The sequence below is a fragment of the Rhinatrema bivittatum genome, chromosome 9 (assembly GCF_901001135.1).
Source record: "Rhinatrema bivittatum chromosome 9, aRhiBiv1.1, whole genome shotgun sequence".
Taxonomy (NCBI): Eukaryota; Metazoa; Chordata; class Amphibia; order Gymnophiona; family Rhinatrematidae; genus Rhinatrema; species Rhinatrema bivittatum.
Genome location: NC_042623.1, coordinates 169491766 through 169518579, shown reverse-complemented (window position 1 = coordinate 169518579; position 26814 = coordinate 169491766). Strand labels below are relative to the sequence as shown.

Sequence of the window (26814 nt, the reverse complement as noted above, 5' to 3'; positions counted from 1 at the left end):
TACATTGGATCGGTTACCGGTTTGTTTTCTTCTACCACCTTGTGCATACATAACATGAGATAGATTATGAAGGTGTTGAAAAACATATGACATATTATGTTCGTAAGCTGCGGTGGGAATATAGGTACAACATGCAGTACCAATGATAACACAAACTCCACCCTTAGAAGCAAGATTAGAATCTAAGGCTAGACGATTCTGTTGAGCAGTAATTGCAGTTGCTCTAAGCTCAGTATTAATAGCATTAAGACCTGCAGTAGTTAAATTAACAAACTGCATAAACTGATAACGGATAGTCTGAATCCACTTGGCATTTGCAGCAGCTTGGACACCAGGTGTCAGCCAAGAAGCAAAAAATAGTTCAGTTCGACTAAACAGTTTAAATTCATCAGGTACATCAGCTGGAGTAAGATAAGCAGAACGACGTAACATGGTTTGAAAAGATAGAAAGTGAAAATATAGAAAGGGGAGAAATAAACACAGGAGCAGCTAAAATCACCATAGCACAAGTACCACGCCATCGGAGTGGAAGAAATGGATAGACAGAAATATCACATTGCCAGAAAACATCCATGAGAGGCTGTGAACCAAATTCTAGATACATAGCATGATAGACAGTATCACAAGAAGAAATACCTAAGAAAGGTCCAGTACCATTTTGTGAAAAGCAAAAGGGGAAATGGGTGAGCGCAGTATGAAACAAAGGGCCTGAAAAAGGAGGTGGCCAGGTATTGACAACAGAACCAGAATGCGCAAAGGTACAGGTTGGTGAAGGGCGTATAGGAATGGGAGAAACACACAGTGTAGGTGCTTCAGAAGCTCCACAAATAGTCCATTTTTCTTTTTCTCTACACGAATAAGTAAGATAACTAAGCTGATGGAGTAAATGCTGAGGACAAGGAGGGGAGGTCTCATTAAGAACAGATGCATTCCACAAGGAAAGCATGGTAGAAGGGGAAAAACCAAATTTAGTATGTTGATTAGAATTAGAAGCAGGGGGAATAGAATAAGGAGGTCCAAAGGTCTGATTACCATAAAAACAAGAAGCAGAAGAAGAAATAAGAGAAGAGACTTGTGCTGGAGTGCCAGCAATTGGACAGGCAAGAGCACGATAATAGCAAGAAACATTTGAAAGAGATAATGGTATTGTAAGAACAAAACCTGCCATTTGAGTGATATGAAAATGTTGGGAACAAGCAATACAAGGAGTGTTGGGGTACGATGTAATAGAATGTTTATACATTAATTGATACACCTTTTTCTACCAATATGTGGTATGTGTGGGTAAAGAGAAATTAAGCAAAAGGTCAGGAGAAAGAAGAGTAAAAGAGAAAGGAAGAAAGAAGAGTAAAGAAAAGACAAATAGATACATGATTTCTAAAAACTATGACCAATAAAGAAAACACAAATACTGATTAGCAAACTCAATAACTTGTCTAGTTAAAATATAATAAAAAAAAAAAGAAAACATGCATCTATTAAATAATACTTCAATTGTTCAAAGATCAGTCCTTTAAAGAACAAAAAGGTCCTTAGATACTCCTAAAAATCCTACAAAATAAAATAAAGTCAGTTCAAGCCCGGGAGGCTGCAAAAGCAGATACAAAAAAGTAAAGTCTCAACAAGTAGCATCTGTGCTTGGACTCGGCCTCAAGTCAGCTAAATGTGTGAAGGTAGTGTCAGCATCTAAGCGAGCAGCTGTAGGAGTTAAAGTTGTTATTCTGTATGGTCCAGTGTACACCGGATCTTTCCAAGTTCTGTGGGTAAAGTTGTGACGATAAACTAGATCTCCTACTGCATACACTCTCGAAGGTTCTAGCACTTTGGATTGCTTAGCTCTGGCAGCATGTATTTGTTGACTTGCGACCTGCAAAATTTTAAGAAAAACAGGTTATCTGGTACCTTAGCATGTTTCTGATACTCAACTTGTTGAGGTAAATTCATAGCTCTGCCCATACACAGCTCAAAAGGAGTGAGTCCTATAGATCTCACTGGGCTCATTCTAATTGCCATCAGTGCAGCTGGTAAGGCAGTGAGCCAAGTTTGCTCATAAGCCAACATCAGTTGTCTTAATTTTGTTTTAAGAATCCCGTTCATTCTCTCTGCCAAACCATTGGACTTAGGTCTATATACAGATACATGATGGCATTTGATGTTCAGATCTGATGTTAATGCATGCATTAATTCATTTCTAAAATGTGATCCATTATCTGTCACTATTTTCACTGGTACCCCAAATCTGGGTATAATGTGGGTCAGCAATGCTTTTGCCATACAAGTACCTGTTTCTGCTTTACAGGGTATGGCTTCCAGCCATTGAGTATATGGACAGATACACATAAGTAAATAACGATAGCCAGAACAGGATTGGATCATATCAGTATAATCACAATGCCATTCTAAATAAGGTCCCTGTGGTTTTGGAATATGTCCTCTAGGGGTCACTGCACCTCTATGGGATTTGCAGTAGCACATATTGGACATCTGGTCACAAATTGCGAACAAAGGCTTTGTAAATTTGGAGCCCATATACTTTGAGACAAATTAATATACATTGTATTGGAACTGTTATGTAGAGGCCAATGAGCTTCATGTAACATCAGATTTAAAACATTCAAAGCACAACACAAAGTTCCTGCTGGACGCACCCAGCCTACATTTTTAGTAAATGTATAGCCTACAGCTTTCCACTTCACTATTTTGTCAGCTGTTGCTGATTCCTGCAATTGCTGCACTGTTCGTAATCCTGTTTCCTTTTGTGCTCTAGTCTGTACTAATTCCTTTACTGCTGGCTGACAAGTTGTCTGAGCAACCTCTTGTGCTGCATAATCTGCCAATGCATTCCCTCTATAGATCCACATATCAACAGCATGGTGGGCTTTCACCCAAGAAATAGCTGTTAATAATTCTCTTTCTCCTCTTTCCTGTAGGCATGATAAAATTAATTCCCATAACTGCACATGTGAAAGAGGTTCTCCAGAAGCAGAGATAAATCCTCTCCTATTCCATTTTCTCAGATGCTCATTAATAGATGAAAATATATAATGTGAATCTGTAAAAATAGTCAAAGGCACTTCCGCACAATGCAGCAATACCCATGAAACTGCACACAGTTCTGCTCCTTGTGCAGACAATTCCATTGGTAAGGAAAACTGCTCACATCTGAGAACTGATCATCTGAGTTGTATTGAATAGCATCAAACCCTGGGCTTGCTTTTGTACAGGACCCATCTGTAAACCAAAAATCTCCTTCAACTAGGGGTTCATTACATAAAACAACTTTATCAGGTAAGGGCAGTGCAGTGATTCCACAAGTATGTGGAAGCACAACTGCTCCCTCTAGAAGGTCCTGGAGAAAATTAAATTTGGATGCATTTGTAATAGTCCTATGTAACACTGTAGAAGTCAATAATATGGCTGAATATTTCCCAAGCCTGGAAGCAATAAAAGAAATATGGGTATCTCCCATAAGAGAGTTTTAACTGCATGAGAAGTATGTAATATAATTGGAATACCTGGCACATGTGACTGCAATTTACAAATAGCATCAGCGCAAGCTACAATACCTAACTCACAGTCAGAAAATCCTTGTTCTACCACCCCAAAGGTGCCAGAAAAATAAGCAATGGGAGTTATGTTATCATGCTGAGACGCAGCTGCTGTCCACCCTTCAGAACCATGATACACCCACAAATAAACTGCACAATTTAAATCAACAAGAGCCAAACTAGGAGCATTTAATACTGACTGCACTAAGTCCTGCAATATTTCCAGATCTTGTTCAGTCAAATTCAATTTATCATCACTAGCTGGGCTGCCTTTAAGATGTCATCCCAGTGACTTGCTTTTGGTACTAAAAGCTGGAATCCACAATCTACAGAAATTCAACAGACCTAACAAACCTCTTAACTGTTTCACTGTTTGATGAATTGCCAATTCTGACACTTGTTCATGCAGTGCACAACCAATACCCTTACCCTCTATTCCTAGATTCAATCCTAGAAATGAAACTTGTGACTGACAGATTTGTGCTTTGTCAGAATTCACTTTATATCCTGCCTGTGCTAATGTATGCAAAAGCATTTCAGTTGCTTTCAAGCATGCAGAACACGTAGATGCTGAAATTAACAAGTCATCCACGTACTGGATCAAAGACACACCTATGGAAGTTGAGTATGTACTGCCTGAAGATCTATAGATAAGATTTTAGAAAAAGTAGAAGGACTTTCTACATACCCTTGCGGTAATCTAGCCCACTGATAACTCTGCTTATCGTATTGGAAAGCAGTTAACTCCCTACTTTGCCAAGCAAGAGGCACACAATAATATGCATTTGCCAAATCTAAAACAGTGTACCATTTCCCTAATGGTTCAGTTTGTAAAATAGTAGCTGGATTTGTAACATTAGGATATTCTACCACTACCATTTCATTAAGTGCACGTACGTCTTGCACTAATCTCCATTTCCCAGAAGGTTTCAGAACTGGGAACAAAGGGGGTATTAAATGGTGAACCACTAGGCTCTATTATCCCATGTTTAAGAAGGGATGCGATTTCTGGCTTAATTCCTTCTTGTGCTTCTCGAGATAAAGGGTACTGACTACGCTTAGGGCCCATATAACCTGCTTTTAATTGGATTTCCACAGAGTCTATACTCTGCACTTTACCATACGGATCTTTCTCAGTAGCCCACACTGACTCAGGCACATTAGGGAATTGTTCCTGTCTGTGTGTTAGATTGACAAACTGTCTAGCTAAATGTAGTGCTGAGGAGTTTGGTGCAAATGGGAGTTCTATTTCTAAGGCTTGTAACAAATCCCTTCCTAACAAATTTACTGGACAATCTGGAGCATACAAAAACTGACTCATCACTTCTTTTCCTTCTAACTGCACACTAGTTTTTTCTGTTCTCTGTACTAGCTTATTCTGTCCATTAAATCCTATAGTACAAATAGTTCCATCTGACAATGCAACTCCCTTGGAAGTCTGGTGATCACAGATTTGGTTGCCCCTGAATCCAATAGAAAAGTATACGGTTGTTTGTTTATATGTATTGTCAACATGGGATCTGCTGTTCCTGCCCTAATTTGCACCACCCCTAAAAGTCATTGGTTATACCCATTTCCTGCTCTATACCTCTGGATCTCATTTGCAGGGTCCCAGTGGGTAAATCCTCCTTGTCTCCCTCTACCACCAGTACTGTTTCTATCAGGATTCGCTCAGCACTCATGTGCGAAATGCCCAAATTTGCCGCAGAACCAGCAGTCTATCCCTACTCTTCTATCAGGTCCAATTCCAGCTCCTTGTGATAGACTCCCATACATTCTTCGTCCACCTATCCCTCTCCTGCCTCGCAACATCCCTCTACCACGGATGTTATTTCCTCTAGGTGTAATTACTGCACCTATTAATTGATTCTGGGGGTAACCTGCATTACACCCATCCTGTCCATGTCATATTTCTGCCTCAAATTCCTTATCTGGACATGCTTTAACTCCTTCTGTCCCAGTCACCTTATTTGTCTCTCCCTCTTTTTGTTTATGTAGCTGTTCGATCTGCATAGAGCATAATTTAGTTTGGATTTTAGTCAGATCATCAGCTCCTTTACCTTTCTCCCTAACATATAAATCTCCATAATGGCATATATTAAGGAACATTTCTGGCCATAATTTGTTTTCCAACCCCACAACTTGGTCCAACCTTTGCTGAACCCCTTAATGCTTTTTCCTTAATGCTTGGTAAAACAGAGGTAACATTCCAAGCTGATCAAATGGCTGTTCCATCTGCCGAAACCATTCCTCCTGCATTGCTTGCACATGCAGTCTGATATCAGTTGTCCCATCCCATGCACGTGACATAAGGGTTGATAAATCTCTTTGTGTAGGGAAGTTTTGCCTTAAAGCTTCCCAGACATTATGACGAAAGTGATTAAAAGGATTACCATCATATTCTGAATTAGCTAATGTAATTTCCCTCATTCTAGCCTGTCTAAACAATGCATCTACATCAATTTCAGTCAGTCTAGCTAATAATGCTTTGATATCTCCTATGGCTAATGTCAATCCACTAGTTAATTTTTCAAACTCCCGAATCCATGCACCTGCAACTTTCGTTAAAGGTGGCAATTGCAGGATTAAATTAGTCAGATCAGTAAATTGCCATGGAGTATACCGAGGGAGAACCTGACCCCTCTCATTAGGTCTCCCTAGCAACAGGGGATACTGTGTAGCTTCAGCCCCTGCTTGTTTTTCATATTTTTCCCATACCATTAAGCCAGCATTCATATATTGATCATCCCAATCAGGATCCCCATAAGGACCTCTAATACACTGGTGGGCTACATTCATATCTCTGGAAGATAAAGAACCCTGTCTTGGACATATCCCCTCTCATTCCCTCAGTCCATTTGGCTAACCTATCCACCCATAGATCCACATAATAACGACTATCTTCACTCTCAGCCACTATTTCTTTTGGTGTCTGTTTACGCAAACTCTGGACTAACATAATCAAGTCTCCATTTCCATCTCTACAGGCTCTCTCTTCATCTGTTCCTTCATGTATAATAATACATCCCTGAGTTTTACATTGTCTGGGTGGCTGTTTTCTACAAAAGTCCTTTCCTAGCTTATTCTGTTTTGTCTTTCCCTTTTCCCTTATGTTTTTGTCCTCTTCCTCCTCTATGCTATCACTTTCCCCTTCCTTCTCTACGCTTTCAGCTATTGGAAGCTTAAGTACCTCTCCAAACCTTTTTCTTAGCTCATCTACAGTCAGACCTGATTGCACAATGTTGGATGGATGCATTAACCCTTTCAAAATGCAAGTCATCTCCTGCCATCCTTCCTGTAATTCTACCTTAGGTGGGACAAGTCCTTCTGCTTGCTGCAGTAATGCAGAAGCAGGGGAAACCACTGCTGGCAAAGAAGCTGCAGGAGCACCTGTGGACTGAGATTTTCCAGACATACCCTCTCCTAGATTATCAATAACAGATAGTGGAGTCACTGGCAGAGGGTCTAACTGCAATGGTTTATAACCTGGAGCCACAACTTTTTGATCTACAGGTCCTAACTCAGCAGGTACAGCATGTAATGGAAATTGCCCTAGACTGCCATAAACATCTGGCAGTGCTGGGTACAAGCCTGAAGAACTAAAGGCAGGGAGTGTGGAATAATTAACAGAAACTTTCTCAGGTGCATATGGTGGAGGCCTCTTATCCCACTCAGTATCCTGGACAGAATCTCTCTGCCTATACCATAAATCAAATACTTGCAAATGCTTATCTAAAGATGTTCCGTCTTTGAATCTCTAATATATTTAAGCAAATGTAACAGCACAGAAGGTTGTAATGAGCTGTCTTTTGGCCAAACAAAGTCTGGATATGCTTTAGACTTCTTACACCATTTAATATGATATTGTTTAATTTCCTTAATATTAAGTGGATTAGCCTCTAAAACTAACTCTAAAGGAGTTTTCATATCATCCACTAGATGGCACCCCTACAGCAGAATATATACCCACTGACTCTAATCAACACGAACTGTAACCTAAAAATTTATTCTGATCGCAAAAATTTATTCTGATCCCCCTCCTACCCCTTTTTTTTTTTTTTTTTAATATTAAAAAGAGCTATTAGAATAGAGAAGAATAGATGGAATCCCAAGATGTTAAACTCAAAAGAATTGAATTAGCATCAGTCCATCTTCGGGAACCAATTAGAACACAAAGAGGTATAGCTCGGCCAAAAAAAAAAAAAGACCTAAGGGAAAAAACAAAGGCAGAAACAGAAGCCCTAAAACTCAATATCTGATGTGAGATTTAACACACAATCACTATGCACTGTACATGTGCACACAAACAATCAAACAATGGAAAATATATATATATAATAAAAAAAATATACTCACAGATTATTGAAGATTGATGTACATACTTACAAAACTGGATCCATCAGACGCATAACCACCAGGGAAGAGCGAAAACCTCTTTAAGCCTCGTCTCTGAGCTCATGTCCTCCAGGTATGACTACTCCAGCAATGCTCCTCCAGACTACTTAAGTCTGGGTACTCTTCCTTCGGACTTAAAACCAAATTAAATGTCCGAGAACTTAGTGTGGAATTGGATTCTGTCCACCAGAATCCAATGCAACACTACCCAAAATAACAATAGCCTCAGCTATTGGTAAGTCCCTTCGTGCAGTCGCCAAAAATGTATATATTACCTGACTGTGCAAACAGCGCTTCTCTGCTACAGGACACACACAAGGATATCACAAGGAATTTAGTTGAAGCAAATATAAATTTATTATTGTATATCCTTGGAAGACACAGACCGCCAAACCTTCAATATAGGCAGGGCATTACTGTCTCTTCCAGTATCTTGTAAAAGCTGTATTTTATAGGTTCAAATCATACACAGAAAATGCCTGTGATGAGGATCACGTACACAATATGACAGTGGAATAAGGTAACCTTTTTTTTAGCCTGAGAACTCCCCACCCACCTTAAGGTCCCTTTGTTTTAGCTTTGCTTTTGATGTCTCCTGTTTCTTCTGAACTTCTTTGCTCTGTCAATACATCAATCATTTCATCTCCAGGGGGCAGGGAGAAACTGATTTCAGTTGGAGTCTCTTGGAGCCAGATAAGCAAAGAATGCAGTTTCAGCCATCTGCCATCGATAACCTCCTGACCTTTAAATATAGGTTTTGCAGAGCCTAAAGATATTCCAGATATCTTCCAAATTCTTGAATCTGAGATCAGTTAAAGGTTCATTGTATGCCAGCAGTTTCAATTAAGTCAGACAGCAAAGGATTCTGGGGTAAGCTGAGTGAGCCAAAGGCCTGAGCCAAAGTCTTCATGTTACACTGCCATATATCATTTCTTAACAATCCTAATATATTAATTGAACATCCTCCTACCAGAATCAACCTACTTACCAAATATCCAGATGTGTAAACCTAAACTCCCGCAACTTTCCCACTCCACCTCTGTGCGGAAGCTCTAAAAAAGTATTTTTTATTTATTTGGATAAAAATTAACAGCATTTAATGAATATACACGCCTCTGCCCCTTTCCACACAAATGAGGGAAAATATTGTAATTCAGTTATAATTTCAGGTTTACTTTCTGACAGCAGATTATTATGGCTGAAGCTTAGATAAAGTGATTTTATCTACTCTTTTGAGACTGATTATGACACATCTTTGATGCTGTCACACTTACACCTTGAGGAGACTGCTTAACAACATGGTTCATAGTATCACAGTAACATAGTAATGATGGCACATAAAGACCAAATGGTCCATCAGTCTGGCCAGTAATTTGCTTATGGTAGTAACTGCCATGCTGTGCAAGTTACCCCCATGCATTCTGATAAGGAAAGTATCTGGTGCTCTGTGCAGTTACCCCCATGTGTTCTATTAAGACTACCTCCATACAGAAATGTCACACCAAAAGAAAATTGGTTCTTACCTGATAATTTTCATTCCTGTAGTACCAAGGATCAGTTCAGACTCTGCTAGGGGGGGGGGGGGGCAAAACCCAGGAGTTTGGACTGATCTGGGTACGTACAGGGAACCCTTTCTTATTTTTCAATCTCACGCCTTTAAGGATCTGCAGTGTTTGTCCTATGCCCTTTTTAATTCATTTACTGTTCTCATCTTCATCACCTCTTTTGGGAGAACATTCTAGGCATCCACCACCCTCTCTGTGAAGAAATATTTCCTGATATTAGTTCTGAGTGGTCCCCCCCAGAATTTCATATCATGACCCCTAGCTCTACCATTTTCTTTCCAACAGAAGAGGTTTGAAGTTTGTGCATCGTTAATAGTAGTCAGGTAGCTGAAAGTCTGTATCATATCTTCTCTGCACCTCCTCTCCTCCCCAGTATACATATTTAGATCCTTCAGACTCTCTGCATAAGTCTTCTGCGAATTCCATCCGGAGAGCAAAGGTCCTTGTAGAGGCCTATGTGCACCCTCACCTAGAGAACCAGGTCCAACGCAGCCACCATGGAACCAAGAATCTGAGGATAAGATCCTCCAGCTGGAGTCCTGGTAGATAATAAAGCAAGGATTTGATGACTCAGCTTCGGATCTCTTGTTCTGTTGACTGAATATGGCCTATCTTGTCATTGAGCTGTAACCCCAGATAATCCAGATTCCAACACATTTGAAGACCACTATAGAGAAAGTGAAGTATTCTGTAGGTGGCCAGTAAACTGTTCTGCAGCAACTGTACCCTAATTAACCAGTCATCCAGATAAGGATATACAAAATAAAATCCTTTTCTTGCACAAAAACGCCACAATAACCACCATCACCTTTGAAAAAGTCTTTGGGGCTGTGACTAATCCAAAGGGTAGGGTTCTCATTGAAAACGGTATCCCAGGATTTCCTTCTGAAGTGCTGATTCCTTCTTATTGGAATATGAAGATAAAACTCTGTTAGACCCAAGAAGATGAGGAATTCTCCTTAATCATACTCATTTTAGAATGGACAATTTCAATGTGTTCATTCTAAAATGAGTTATGGATCTGTTGACCCATTTCTGATTTAAAAATGAAACAGAAGAACATGTCTCTCTCGGAAACCACATAGTAAATAGTCTAATAACCATGTTCCTTGGTGCTGGAACTACAGGATGTAATTCAAGAAGCCTTCCTAGTGTCGCTTTCAAAGCTTGTCTCCTTGTGTCAGAATGACAGGGTTAATCATAAAGGCTTTGAAAAATGGGTAAGAATTCTTGGGTGGAAACATATTGCAAGATCCACAGATGTGTAGTGACCTGGACCCACCTCCAATAGAACTTGATAGACAGCCACGGATCTCTGGAACTTGAAACAGAGTCCTCTGCACTCATTGTTCACCCAATGAGGATCCTGACCTTATGGATTGATGCTTGCCAAGATCTGGGACTGGTATTCTTTGTTTAAATCTCCAGGAGTCCTGACATCAATTCTGGACCAAAGGAGTATTAGTAATGTCAACATGAGAATATAGTTGCGCCATTGTGAATCAGTATCCCCTGAAGAAGCCCGCTTGGACAGGTGAAACGAGATCTGCGTTGCAGCAATTTCATTTTGTATTTATTAAAACAATTAAAAAATGCGCATGGATATAGATTGACCATATGTTACATGTTTATATGGGCTTAGATTGTTTGACATATTTATGGGTGTTGACTGTTCAAGTAAAATGTATATCAATGACATATGAATATTTATATGTGGTCACATGAATAAGGTTGCAATTATGCAAGTATACGACATTGTTAGTAATTTTAGGTGGTTTGAGTGATATGGTTGGTTGGAGTGGTATGGATGAGGTGTACAGATGATGAATGGAGGGTAAAGTATGGATGATATTGTTTTAATGTTAGGGAGATTATAATCACACATAGCAGGATTTGTGAAATAAGTGTGTTAACTATATTGGGTAAATGTGTGTATATATAATAAAAAATTTGAGCATTATATATTGCTGAGTTCCTCTGTAGTATATGTATAATCCAAAGGAGAATGAGTCAGGTCTTTGGACTTACCCTGTTAAAAAAAAAAAGCCATCCAGTAAAGGGCAGTTTCATCAAGGTGGAATTAGATTTGGAGTTTGCTGAGAAATAACACAGCCAGAGAAGTCTTCTAGCCGCTATTATGGACACTATACCACTGGCCAACATCCGCCACAGGATGGCTCTACGACCAGCCACACTAACCCTGACGCCAACGTTGCTCCCTCCAGATGCCATCAGCCTGCTCCCTGACACAGCCCCAAAGGCATACTTGCACAGGCTAAGTAGGTCCCACGCAGAAAGGTAGTGGCAGCACCGCTTGTTGACGTCAGGGCCCCTGGGCTTTTTAAACACGGTCGGAGACCTGGGACATTGTCTCATCAACAGATCCTCCTGCATTGCAATGGGTGTTGCTCGTCTCTTGCCTCATCTTGCATCTAATCCATGCCTTGTCCAATTCCTGTTCCAGTCCTGATCTTTGCCTTGCCTGCTTTAGCTCTTGTTCATTCCCTTGCTTGTTCCACCTTACCCAGTCTTATCCAGGCTTGGCTCCTGCCTGCCTTGTTCCACTCCAATCTTTGCCTTGTCTTCCCATTCTGGACTGATATCTTGTGTTTTGACTTTGCCTGTCCGTGTTGCTGCTTGGCAGCTGCCTGCCCTGATCACTGTCTGGAACCTGATGCTGCCTGATCTCTGCCTGCTTCGACCTCTACCTGGAAATGGACACCAACTGACCAACACCTGCCCTGATCTCTGGCCTGTCTTGGATTCTACCTGTCCGCTCACAGGACCTTGCCCAAAGGTTCAGTCTGTGGAGGACGGGGTTAGCATAGGTGAAGGCAGACCTTGTCCCAAAGCACATCCACCAGCTGTCACCATGGGCCTAAAGGGTTTGCCTGCTAGACTGTGTCAATCACGCACCAGTGGAGGACCCTCCCCAACCAAATGGAGGACCCTCCCGTGACACAGTGCACGTTTTTTGTTTTTTTTAACTTACTGCATCAGGAGTTAACATTTTTTTATCCTGTGCATTAATAAACTATGCGCTGAATTTCCAGCATGGTTTTAACCCACACATTATTGCATTGGGCCCCACTTTAGGCTCTCTGTGCATGAGAACACATATCTAAACGAGGAAAAATATTGGGGACTGAAGAGGTCAAGGGAATTGTCAGGGTGTCACTGAACTTTTCACTAGTAGGCATGGCTTGATTTTCAGGAGACGGCTTGGAACAGAGCTCTGCCATCTCTTTTCAGATTTAGGAAGCAGAGCAGCAGTGGCATTCTACTCCAGCTCCTCCCCTCCAGGGTTGAACCTAAAGCAGATAATTTCACCCTTCCTCGCTGCCGGGACAGGAGGAGAGGGTATCATCCTGAAGCAGACACCACAGCACAAAGAACAGACACAAAAAGGTGTTAAATTAGCAGAAGTTTGAAACTTAGGAACAGTAGTGCAGGCACTCCTGCTCACAAGTTTCAAACTTGTGCTAATTCAACACCTTTTTGTGTGTTGCTCAAGATTTAATTTCTGGAGGAATGACCTGCAACAGTATTCTGCCAACTTTTTTTCTGGGGCTGAGCAAGTGGAGCAGAGCCCAGTTCTGATAGATGAAAAACATCCGAGAGTTAAGCACTGGTAAGGGCTGGGAATGGAGGAAAACGGGGATAAGAGGAGGGTGAAATGTGGGGGAGACTTAATTCACACCCCCACCACCCCCTCACATAGGTCACACCTGGCAGTGGCCCCACCTCCCACTTCCTGTTTGAAGTCCGACCTATAGGTAACTTGATTAGGTGAAAACAGGCCAATACAGTAAAGTGCATGGGAAAACGGGCACTCAGTGTTGACCACCTGCTTTTCCTAACGCGTGCTCAGCCACATCTCCTGGGCGCGCACTACCATATTTAAATGAGGGGGTCATGCTAAAAAGGAGACGCTAGGGACAATAGCGCGCCCCTAGTGCTTTCTTAGTGGCAGAAGCCCAGGAGAGATGGCTGTCAGCAGGTTTGGAAAACGGATGCTCGATTTTACAAGTGTACGGTTTCCTAACCTGTGCACAGCCACAAGTTAGAAAAATGGACACTTGTAAATTTGAGCGTCCATTTTCCTAACCTGACATGCAAGCACATTTTTTCTTTTTACCTTTTGGTTCCTCAAATTTAATATCGCCACAATATTAAGTCAGAGGCTGCTCAGAAATTAGCGCCTGCCCTTGGGATTGGGCGCATATTTTTTTTTTCTGTATCCCAGACATACAAGCCGATACAGTACAGTGCGCACCGCGTTTGGACGCGTGTTTTCGATGCGCTAGCCTTACCCCTGATTCAGTAAGGGGTAATAGCGCGTCGAAAACGCTTCCAACCCCACCCCCCCGAAACTAATATCGCCCGCAACATGCAAATGCATGTTGATGGGCCTATTAGTTATTCCCGCGCGATTCACTAAGTAAAATGTGCAGCCAAGCCACACATTTTACTTTCAGAAATTAGCACCTACCCAAAGGCTGGCGTTAATTTCTGCCGGCACCGGGAAAGTGCACAGAAAAGCAGTAAAAACTGCTTTTCTGTGCACCATCAGACTAATATCATGGCGATATTAAGTCGGAGGTCCCGAAAGTTAAAAATAATTAAAAAAAAATGTTTTATTGGCCCACGGCTTGAAAACCGGATGCTCAATTTTGCCGGCATCCGGTTTCCAAACCTGTGGCTGTCAGCAGGTTTGAGAACAGACGCCGGCAAAATTGAGAGTCGGCTGTCAAACTCGCTGACAGCCGCCGCTGCTGTCAAAAAAGAGGCGCTAGGGAGGCGCTAGTGTCCCTAGCGCCTCTTTTTACTGCAGGCCCTAATTTGAATAATATTTTTTTCTGAATCTCCCGCACAGGAGAGTAGCCTGTGCGCGCGCCGGGAGAGTGGGCGCTCGCCCGCTCTCTTACTGTATCGGCCTGATAGTGGGGTGTGGGTAAAACACTGTGCTCAGCTGAGTGTACTTTACTGTATCGGCCTGAAAGTGACTTAAAACCATGCTGAAGTGAGTTGGTGGGCTTAATCCAGTTCCCAGCAGGCCAGTGTCATCACTAATTAGCACCATTGTTAGTCTCAGCAGAGAGCCCAAGATTTGGCAGATATCACAACAGAATTACCATCACCTAAAAGAGGTGGGCACTCCAGAGCAAGAGTGAGGAATATTGGCAGAGTAACAGGAGGAAGCTTGCACTACTGCAGCCCCTACTCTGTGGATAAATGGAGGACTTTGGTTCAAGTGATGGTAACCCGGCCCCTTTCACAAGCACTAAACTCACTAGAAAAAAATTCTAAACCCAAACAAGTTGTTAATGCTCACGAGACCACAGAAACTCCTCTGTCCCGAAGGCGCCTAATCTATTACTAGCTGTTATTCCCATCAGTGTATTTTACTCATGTGGTTGTGGTCTCACTTGTTTTACTGGATACTTTGCATACACTGCAACGGTCTCAGATGATTTCTTGCATGTGATTTGTATCTTGGATAAAAACTCAAACTCTTTACTGGGAACAGTTTAGGTGATATCATGCTGGGGGAGTTCTAAATATAATTCACAAAGTGACAAAGTGCAAGTCTATTTAAACATACAGCATCACACTAAAAAAAAAAAAAATCCACATTTTATTTTATATATATATAATTTTACATTATGCACCCCTCCCTCTCCTATTTTGTAGAACAGCACGGTCTGGTGTATGAGGCGACACTTTTTTTTTTTTTTTTTTTTTAAACAAGTCACTGAATGCACTGCTTCTTCTTACCCACTTTAGAACCGAGTACATATGAGAAAGATAGCAGCAAGTACAATAACCCAATTAAACACAACACACTCGGCAACCTTACCTGGCCCTACATCACACTGCCACCCCCATTTAACCCCTTGGAGACTACAGGTCTGGAGCACCTTCCTTTAGTTCTAATGCATTTTGAAAGTTCTGCGGCACCAGGCATTTAATGACCACCACAGAAGGGCATGTAAAATGGAGAAGACAAAGACATAGGAACCATTAAATGCTTACAGCAGTGAATGTCACTATTTTCCAAGCCAAGACTATTGTTGGTAAACCCGGGAAGCATGTGGTGGGGGGTTTCAATGTTCTCCTCTGATGATGGGGTTGGCCCAATTGCTCAGATGAGCTGGGAGCCCTCATGTAACTAAAACAAAGTTTGGTTCCCCCTGCATTTTCTCTACTCTTCAGTCCATTTCTGCCCCACTTTCTCTATCTAGCTCCTCCCCCTTCCACTGCCCAAACTCTCCACCAGCTCCATTCCAGCATGCCTCAACTCGCACCCACCTCTCCCACCAGTCAGCCTACACCTTCCTCTCCCCACCTCGCCTTTTCTGGAGGCTTGCTGCAGTGCCACCTCTGAAATAGCATGGCTCTCACCAAGTTTGAGCCACGTGACGCTTGAACTCCCATGCTGTTCTCACAGGCACGCGAGAATAGTGTGCGAGCTGGAGAATCCTGCAACTCAAATTCAGTGACAGAACAAAGCAGCTGTCGTGGAAGCAGCACCAGCAGTAAACCTCCAGGGGGGGGGGGGGGGTGGAGTGTGCGCTAGGGGAAGAGAGAGTCAAGGAGCTGCACTTAGGGTCAATGGAAGCCAGCGCTGGTTCTTGGACCTTACAATGAAGACCACTGGCTTAGAAGATTCCGTTCTTAATGTTATATCCAGAATTCTCTACAGATGCACATACAAGGCTGGAAGGTCAGCATCTCATCAACTCAACTCACATTATGCATGCAGAGAAGAAAGTCTAATCAAGTATACCTTTTTTTTTTTTTTTTTTTTTTTAAACTCTGTTGAACAGCAAATCAACTAAATATTCAAATTTTTTTGCATTATAAAAGGTTTTGAATTTCTGATTAAACTCTTGGCATAATTCTACATAGAGAAATAAAATATTTACTTGGGTGAGCAGCTACATTTATTCAGTTGTTTCAGTCAATGGCTAAATTTAGCCTCTCAACTTGTGGGCGGGCCAGGATATGGTCTGAAGGAAAATAAATTAGGACTTTCCTTTTCGCCCTGCTCCCATTCAAAAAAAGATCATACCCCTGCCCATCACCCACCCCCCCCATCTCCAAAATAATCCCTTTGCCATCCCGACTCCCAGCCTTTACGCCCCAGCAACCCTCAGTCAGCCCACGCCTAGTGGACAGGACGGACTTCCCTCCCCCCCCAGCTGGATGAGGGAGGAGACAGGTGACTGGCAGGAACCACTTGATCTTTTCAATTGAGAGCCAGGAGCAGAGGGAGAGGGATGGGCAATCAGCAAGAGGCACTTGAGCTTTTTGATTGGGAGTTGGAAGGGAGGGGGCGAATGATTGGCTGGACAGGGGAAAGAGGGCACGTCCTCGTTTTGATTCAGCAGCAGGAAGCGATTGTGGGCGTTTGTAAAAATACATTTTTAAAGAGTACTTAGCCAGTTAGTGTTGATTTTAAGCACTAACCAGCTCAATTTGGCAAATCTATACTGTCAAATTTTGACTGATTAGCTTTAGTCAGATATTCAATTGCACTATTAGTCAGGTAAGTGCGGCTGAATATCTGGCTAGAGATCACCAGATATATGCACCTGGTTACTTCCCCGCTCAGCAGGCTTTTGAAAATATACCCATTAATGGATACAATAATGGTCCTCTCCCTTTCTCTAAATAAGGACTCTAGGCCTTGACCCTTTGCCAACTGAAATATTACCTAATTCAGTGCAGGAGAAAATAACTAGACCAACACACATCAGAAATTATATGGGGCGTCAAAACATGGAGAAAAACAAAAAACAGATAACCTACCAGGCTAGCTACTATACAACATGGGTCGACAAAATAAACAGTAAACTAAATCTGCCCTTAAGGGATTTAGAGGCAACAGTGCTCTAGGAAGCATGGAATATAGAGCCAAGACTATCAGAGAGGGACAAGCTAGCACTGATATTTACCCTAATCCAAGCATTAGAGCGACAAAACTGTAACTCGGGTTGCACATTGCTCCACATTTGAAAGAGCTCTACCCACAGTTTTGCCAGGAGTAAAAGAAGCAGATATACATAGATACAAACCACAAATAAATTCCTCCTCGCCTGGTATGTTTCCAGCCAAGATTTCAGTGGGTAAACAAACAGGCAGCTTTTTCTGACAGGTTCCTACCTCTGCCAATAGGAGACCTAGAACAAAGATCATTACACGTCCCTCTGCTCGTGTCATCTCAGCACGGTAGAGTAGAAGCTGTCTGGGACTTCCCAAATCTAACTCTCCCTGGGACAGAAAGGGAACTGCAGCATCTTTTACTGTTCCCTTTTGGCAGCGGTTCGATATGACTGAAAGTATTATCAGTCCCTCTACACTGCTGAAACAATTTTTTCAGTGCATCAGGGCACTGAACTATGCAAATTCTGTCAGACACATTTACAAACTTGTCATTCACAGGATGAGTAATGATACCTAGCATGGCTGTTTACCAACCACAATGAAATCTAACAGTAAAAAATGGCCCTCTGCTTTTCGATTTTTCTTCTTTTGCCATTCTTAAAAGAGTTCCAGTTTCATTTTTGAGACAATATCCTCTATTAAGCTATTGCTCCCAGGTCAGCAATGATTATATAAAACCCAAGGTGCCCATGTGTTTCCAAGCAGAAAACCCTTGGCAGCAAAGGTTTTGTATCGAGGGATACAGAGGTTCTACTCAACTGTAGCCTCCCGCATGAGGTGTAGCCCATGATAAACAGAAGCATTTCCACAGAATAACAATGAAGTAAGCACTTAGTTCTAGGTCTTGGGGAGAAGAAAAACAAATTGTGGGACAAGTCAACATGAAGGTTTTCTTCCAGTCAGAGGATCCTAATAGGCTGCCAGTGGACCATGTGATCTGCCTACATGTAGAGTTAGGGTCAGTCCAAGCATTTTGTCATTGACAAATCCATCATGATGAGACCGAGAGAGCAAAGTTTTGTGATAGAAATGGAAAAATGCCAACAAAGTGTTTCCAGCTGAGACCACAAAGGATGCTGGGACATAGTCAAGGCCAAGTCTCATGATGTATGATCACAGGCTTTCTATCGTCTCACACCCATAGCACTTGGTTGTAGAGTTCAGGTCCAGCTACTTTTTTTTTTTTTCTTCGCTTTAGTTTTTTGTTTTGTTGGGTTTTTTTTTAAAGAGACAAAATTTCAAATTCTTCATCCTCAGAATCAAAGAATCTCTCTAGTCTGTCTGCATCAGATGAGTCTGCAAGAGAAAAATCAGGATAACTATGATTAGCAGTGTCCAAAATATTTGTAGGAAGGTCTAGAGGCAGTCAAACATTTCAGCACCTGTAAAGTGAGCCATGGTTAGACAAGGCTCCAGCAAAGGTGGAATACCATTTCTCACCCAAAGCCAGTGCTATTTGCCTTACAAGAAATATGTTCATTCTCTTTTCTACCTTATTAAGCCATCGCTAGGCTTTATTTTATTTTAATAAATGGTTTTCCTTATGAATCTGGCTGCTGTTTTTCCTCCCTTATTTCCTATGGAGCCAGACAATGTAAGTGTTTAAGAAGATATTCAAATGAAGCAATGAGCCGACTGACGTTTGGGCAGACAATTTTGCTTCTAGCCCTTGGGTCACTTTGCCATTAAATATTTCTGTGTCCAAAGCAGATCTTATTGACATTAGGAAAATGACTTTGCAAGTTTGAAAGGGAATAATAAAGGTCATGCATACCAGAATGAAGGCCACAATGTAATATGCACTGGAAAGCACAGACAAGCCTAAAATCCGGGTTTATTCTGAGGTAGATATTCAAACACAAGCTGGCTAGGGAAGATAACCAAACTTGTCTGGCTAATTTAGCTGGGATATTCAGCGGCACAGCCATACCGTTGAGTATACCTGGATTGAGTTAGCTGGATAAGTTTATCGCTAATTATATGGCCAAGTTAGCTGGATAAGTAGCTCCTCCTAGATATGTCTCCATCCCACCCACTACTTAGGCAGCCACTGAACACAACCAAATATTCAAAAGCCGCCACTTAGCAGGATAAGTGGCACTGAATATCAGGCCGTCTGTTTTTTTTTCTTGCTGCATAGGGCATCTTGGCAGCCTTTCAAAGTATAAGATCTGATTATTTGCAAAGAAAGCTTATACGTTTATAGAAAAGGCAGTACAGACTACAAAAGGGCATTTCTGGGCCAGTCCCATGGCTCAGACTCTAGCACTTCAGGTCCAGCTTCCGATCTCCTCTTCATGTTGATAGAGCCGGTGTGCACTGAACAGGTAGTGCACTTAGGCCTGGGGAGAGAAGATGGTTTCTACTACCCCTGTCAACCAATAAGTGGCACAGAGGAAGCTTCTCAGAGGACATGACCCCCCCCCCCCCATAGCCCTAGGGCCAATTAGAGCCCATAAGCCATCTAGGCAAGCTGTCTGCTGAAGGGTTAGTGGCAAAATCTAGTAGAGAGAAAACCAAGTTGCTTACCTGTAATGGCTGTCATGCACTTGTGAGGCTGATTGTCCTTCTGTCTAGGAAGAACACCCATTACAGGTAACCAACTTTGTTTTTCAGTAGAAATGCAGGACACATCAGTTACAAAACTGAGAATCCCTGCTTAGGGGCTATGAATGAATCGCTACTGAGCAGACTGGATGCATCACTTTGATGTTTAATCTGCTATCATTTATTATGTTACTATGTCTTCCAACACCAAAGGGGAGAAAAGAACAGCAACAAGCCATCAAAGGGCAAGTAACATGTTTTGATTTATTTTTACATAGAAGTCCACCCAAAATAATATAATAAACCTTTGGGGGTTGGAGTTAAGCTCTACCCCTGAAAGAGACCCTGGAGGATAGACTGACCAAACCTACTGCCTCATCAAGCATCACTGGCTCAACACAAGAGGGATGTAAATGTGCAGAAGTTGATGTTGCAGCTTTGTAAATCTCAACAAAGGCTGATCTCAGATGAGCCACTAACACTGCCATGGTTCTAACAGTCGGGCCGATACAGTAAAGTCCGCGGGAGAGCGGACGAACGCCCGGCCCTTCGCCGGTGCGCGCGATTCTCTATTTAAATTAGGTGTCACGGTAGATCCGGGTAAAAGGAGGCGCTAGGGACACTAGCGCGTCCCTAGCGCCTCCTTTTTGACACAAGCGGCGGCTGTCAGCGGGTTTGACAGTCGCCGCTCAATTTTGCCGGCTTCGGTTCTCGAGCCCGCTGACAGCCACGGGCTCGGAAACCGGACGCCGGCAAAATTGAGCATCCGGTTTTCAGCCTGACAGCCGCGGGCCGAATTCAAAAATTTTTTTTTTTTTTTTTTTACTTTTCGGGACCTCCGACTTAATATCGCTATGATATTAAGTCGGAGGGTGCACAGAAAAGCAGTTTTTACTGCTTTTCTGTGCACTTTCCCGGCGCCGGAAGAAATTAGCGCCGACCTTTGGGTCGGCGCTAATTTCTGAAAGTAAAATGTGCGGCTTGGCTGCACATTTTACTTTCTGTATCCCGCACGCATACCTAATAGGGCCGTCAACATGCATTTGCATGTTCAGGGTGCTATTAGGTGCCGTGGGTTGGACGCACGTTTTCCTCCCCTTACTGAATAAGGGGTAAAGGAAAACACGCGTCCCAGAGCAGGCTAACAGTGCGCTCCATCGGAGCGCACTGTACTGTATCGGCCTGTGTATGAGCAAGGGTCCCCAAACCTTTTAAGCAAAGGTCCACCTGCAACATCACAGATCACTGAGAATGCCAGAAACCTTACCCCTTCCCTCTGCATCTGCCCCTAGGGAAACGGGGGCTGGATGACTGGGCAGGAGGGGTATTTATGGCACACTCCCACACTCATCATGCTCTCTCTCTACTTCCCTCTCCTCCACCTGTTCTCCCTTTTCTCCTCTTTTTCTCTCACCTTCCCCTCACACTCCCTTTCCCTATTTCACCCTCTCACCTCATTGACACTGCCTCCCCTCCTCATCCCAGTCAAACCCTTCTCTTCTCTCCCCCTCTTACTCATCTTCCTTTCACCCTCCTCCTCACTCTCTCTACCTTTCTCATCCCTCATATCCCTCTTTCCTTTCCGCTCATCCTGGCATTTTCCTCTTCTGCTGAGGGGGGCTTAGAATTCCACTGGCACTTCCACATGTGCAGCGGCACTGCGAGCAGCTTTCTCTTTTGCCAGCTGCAGTTAGAAACCATGCTAGCACTTCTGCATTTGCTGTGATGGTGCCACATGGGTCTTCCTTTGCTGGCAGGAGATAGAACTCCTGCCTATACTGCAGCAATTGCTGTGTTGCCAACCCACCTCATATGGGCATGAAAAAAGTTCACTTTGTTCCAAGCTGATCCAGCCAAGGGAAAGGAAAGTTTGATGGGATAAGCAGAGACATTCTCCCGCATCTGGCCTGCAGCCTGCAGTTTAAATTTCCCATTTATGACCCTTGATATACGCATCTAGGATCAGACCTGCCTGGGCTTAACAAACGGAGATGAAATCTGCTAGCGTGATGAAATGGGGTTTATGTTTTTCTGTTGTGATTCCCTGTTGTGCCTCTGGGACATCTGCCATCTGCTAGTGAGAACTTCCTTTGTTTGCAGACTCTTAATTACATCCTGACTTCTGCAGTGTCCTGCAATTCCTGTCAGCTGGGAGGCTTTCCTTTGTGTCAGCCAGAACTGAAGGGGTTAAACTTTCTTCATTACCCGATCTACCTGTTTTTTCGGTTTCATCCTGAGGGATGTGGTATACTAATGTTCTGTAAATGTGTTAACAGTTTTGCCATTTTATTGGTTAGGAAGCCAGTGCTCTGGGTTATGATTGGTTCTATGGAGTCAACACAAAAGTGAGCTGAATAAGAATTTGCCAGAAATCTTAAGCCTTGGCTCACAGACACAGGCTGCTACCAAACTTTCCAGACACTGGCTATTTACAGTAAAACTTAATTAGATAGTGTTAGTTGCATAATTACTTTTTTTCTTTTCACTGCCTGTTATTTGCAAGTTATATATTTTCTAGGTCATTGTATCTCCTTTTTTTTTTGCTACTAAACTGTTTAGATTGTTAGCCCAGTGTCTAGCTGATCAGTAACCCATAGAAGTGAGTCGCTGGGTAATCCTAATATTTTTTGTTTAGTCTGTAGGCGTTATCTCTGGCACTTGTATGATCCCTGGGTTTGGTGGAGACACATCATCCTAGAAATCACCCAGGAATAGCCTGTGGCAAGTAGGAATCCAGTTAATAGGTGAGAGGTTGGAGAACATGCCCAGGTGTAGGTGCAAGTAAGGCCTGTGCAGTGCTTGGCAGGACCTTCCATGTGTCTCAACGATTCATACTGAGTGGGTGTTAGGAGTAATCCTAAGACATTAGTGATAGCTAGACAATTACAATCAATTACATCAATCTCAGACCTGTTGGGGATCAAATGAAACAAAATACTGGGTGGACCTTTGATCAACTTTGGCCTGCTTGTGGTGGAAGATAACTTCTCTTTGCAATCCATGTTATGCAGAACTTATTAACCTCTACGAGCACATGGCCTAAAGAAAAAAATTGGCAGGAACATGGAATGGTTAAGGTGGAAACTTAGGAGATATGCGTAACCCTATTATGATGAAACTTAATGCAGACTTCCCCCCCTCCCCTGTTTTTTGTAATTTCCTTTCCTTCCTTTTAGTTCAATGTAAACCGATGTGATGTTTTGACTAATGTCGGTATAGAAGACTCTTTAAATAAATAAATAAAGGTACTAGGACCTAGAGCTCACTGACTCTGCAGGCCAAAGTAACTTCCACCAAAAACATGACCTTCTGTGTCAGATACCTAAGCCCATAAGAATTTAGAAGCTCAAATGGGGCCTTCAGCAGCTGAGTAAGAACCAAGCTGAGGTCCCATGACACAGCAGGTGGCTTATTGGGAGGCTTCACCTGAAGCTATCCACATATAAATCTGACAACTAAAGATTAGGCGAAGGTTTCCTACTACATATTAGCGATAAATGCCAATTACATTGAGTTGTACCCTAACAGCATTTGTCTTGAGACTGGATTCAAAGGATCTAGGCCTTACCCTCACACCAGATGATAAATCTCCTCCATTTAAATCCATAAGATTTTCTGATGGATTCCCTTCTAGAAGCCACAATGACAGATACCTCAGAGAATCCAAAGGAACTAATAAGATCCCTTTCAACATCCATACTGCAAGGGCCAGAGACTGGATTTTGGAAAAAATAGCATTTTCTAATTCTGTATGATCACAGTTAGTGGAATGCCCATCTTGATTGGGTTCTTTATGAAAAACTCCTGCAGGTTTGGAAACCAAATCTGTTTTGGCTAAGAAAGTGCTACAAGTATCATAATTCGTTGGTCTCTTCTGAATTTTAGTAAATATTTTTAGATATTCATTCAGCAGACCTGTCCCCCAATGAAAGGAGAGGTGTCCGAAGCTAGTCTACCCTCTGATCCTCTGAACTTAAAGTTACGTCTTTCCTGTTGAGCTAGGTCACAAACTCCAATCTTGTTCCCCACTTCCTGATTCAGGAACCACTCATAGGGGTCTAAAATCTCACAGTCTGTTTGACAGGATATTTTCTTTTTCTGCCAGGCTCTTAGAGTCATCCCATGAAAGATGGCCCAGTTTCACAGTTTGATGGCCAACAGACACAGAAGAAGTGAACCTGTTCTTTCCTACTTGTTTAAGTAGAACATGACCATCTGATTTTCTATCTGTATTAGGACAACTTTGTTGCCCATTTGATTTCTGAAGGCTATAAGAGCATTCATCACACCCCTTAGTTCCAGGAAGCGATAGTTCTTTTCCTGGACAAACCAGGAATTCCGCATGTGAAGCCCTTACGTATGGGCACCACAGCCCACATTGGAGGAATTCATTGTAGTATAATTTGATGAGGAAGAATTTAGAAGGGCAATCTCTTGGCCAGATTGGCATGAAGAAAACACCAAAACGGAGGGTTACTGAATTGACCCATGACAAAGATGCAATATCTCAGTTCTGAGTAGCTTATTTCCACTCAAAATTTAGTGTCCATTGGACTTGTTTCCTATGGAGACATGCCATATGAGGTAATATAAATTGTTGTTGCCATATAACCCAATATTCTCAACATGTCTCAGGTCCTATGCTGACTTTACAAACATCTCTTCAAAGTGAACATTAATTCTGTGATCTTGTTTATGGGAAAGCAGACTTTTGCCCGAGTTGTGCTTAGCAGAGCCCAAATAAGCTTCGATTGAAGTGATAGGCTTAGCATGGTTTGCAATAATTTATGATAAATGCAGCAACTCCAACATCTGGATGGTGATGTGCATGGATTTGTTTGCCCCTACCAAAAATGTGCTCTTAACCAGCCAATTGTTCAAGTAGGGAATACCTAGTTTGTGTAGAAATGCTGCAGCGACTGCAAACATTTTGTGAATACACATGGAGCCAATGCAAAGCCAAAGGGCAACATGGAATGCTGGTGCTTATGGATCCCCTACTTCTTGTGGTTGCGATGTTTCTTTATACGGGTATAGACATCTTTAAGATGCAGACAGCATAGACAATCATCCAGGAAAATCTTGAACCTGTCATTCAGGAGAAATTTGTTCAAGGCCCATAAGTCTAGGATAGAATGGAATCCTTTTGTCTTTTTGGGAACCATAAAATCATTTTGAGTAAAATTCCTACATGCTTTTCTTCAGTGGGACCAGTTTGCCCACGGTGGTTTGTAAAATGGAGAGTTCCACTTGTAACAGTTCTTAGTGTGGAAGGGAATTTAAAAAGACACCTTTGATTTCAAAGGATTTCAGATAGTCATATTCTGTAATCTTCCTTTATAATCTGGAAAACTAAGAGACAGAGGCTATATGGAGCCAGTGGCTTTTGTAAAATTTCCACCTTCCATCTACAGATAGATCGTTTGGGATGGAGACTGGGACACTGACTATGAACTCTGGATCCAATAAAAAATCCATCTCTGGTTTTGACCAGATTGCAGTGGGGATCTTGGAGTTTTTGCAGTCACTAAGGCAAGACCCTGTGCTCATCTGCAGCATATAAATATATGATGTGACATATACATTTTGGAAATAAAGTTGCTGCCAGGTACAAGTGGACAGAGTATAACTCTTTTTCTGAGGAAAAAAAGAAACTGCTTGCTGTATGACTCCAATATCTCCTTGTAGTGGAAGGCAGATAATTGATGCCTACAGAGACCATTTTAAGTGTGGAATAGTGGTCCTTTATCAGATCTACCGCTTTCTTGACTTTACAAGAGAAAGGCTAAACTGGTTAGGGATCTTTGGCTTGGAGAATAGACGGTTAAGAGGAGATATGTAATCCACCCAGAAGAGGTATACTGGAAATTAGATGGAATATAAATTACTATAATAAATACACAAATAAATAAATGATAGAGATTTATAAAATAGATGAGTGGGATAAATAGGGAATGGCGTTTTTTAGCCATTCAATCAATACTAAGACTAGGGAATACTCTTTGAAACTAACAAGTAAAGGATTTAAAACAAACTGAAGAAAGTACTTTTCCACTTAATGCACTATTAAGCTATGAAATTCATTGCCTGAAGATATGATCAAGACAACTAGCATAGCAGAGTTTAAAAAGGGTTTTGACAAGTACCTGGAAAGAAAGTCCACAAACAGTTATTAACTAGGTGGCTCCAGAAAACCCACTACTTGTCGCTAGGGGTAAGCAACAAGAAATTGGATCTACTTTTTGGGACTGGCACTGTCAGAGACAAGATACTGGGCTTGATGGACCTTTAGGCTGACTCAAAATGGCTCTTCCTATGTTCTTATCTATTCCAGGGCATATCTGTGAACCTATCTCACAGCCATGAGAGTCTGCAGGCACCAATAGCCATGGAGGTGGCTCTAGATGCAGTCTTGTAAGCATATGTCAAATGAACAACATTTTTCACAAAATCTTGTTTCTCTGGAGGGAAAAACTCAGAAAACTTCTTTGCCCCTTCCAAGATGGAATGCAACCATTTAATCAAGAAAATCTGATGGGACGCTATAAAGGAGCTGAACCTGAAAGAACTGTCTTTCTTAAAGATCTAAAATACGTGACTCATGCCTTGGGGGCACCAAGCAGTGAGCCTTGCACTTCTCAGGCCATTTCAGGTAAAATTCAACAGCCAGAGACTGGTATGGTGCCTGGACCTTGTTGAATTCTAGAGCAGATTAAACACAGTATTTAATGTCTGCCTTCTTTCCAACAGTAAGTTCTAAGAGTGGGTTCTCTCACATTCTCTTCTATATATCCTGTAGGCACTGGTGG

The 26814-nt window shown here is 42.2% G+C and overlaps 1 protein-coding gene across 8 annotated transcripts in view; it reads right to left on the bottom strand.

The window, feature by feature from the left end:
• Nucleotides 1-15214: 15214 nt before the first annotated feature.
• The window catches only part of ATG4B (autophagy related 4B cysteine peptidase), a 120756-nt gene continuing 109156 nt past the window's right edge, over nt 15215-26814 (bottom strand). For 5 of the 8 annotated variants that reach the window (XM_029616354.1, XM_029616347.1, XM_029616350.1 and 2 more), the window contains one exon: nt 15215-18754. In XM_029616354.1, coding sequence (XP_029472214.1) covers nt 18681-18754 — 74 coding nt within the window. In that variant the 3' untranslated portion in view covers nt 15215-18680. The remainder of the gene's footprint in view (nt 18755-26814) is intronic. The other 3 variants (XM_029616349.1, XM_029616351.1, XM_029616352.1) reach the window with 1 other exon arrangement.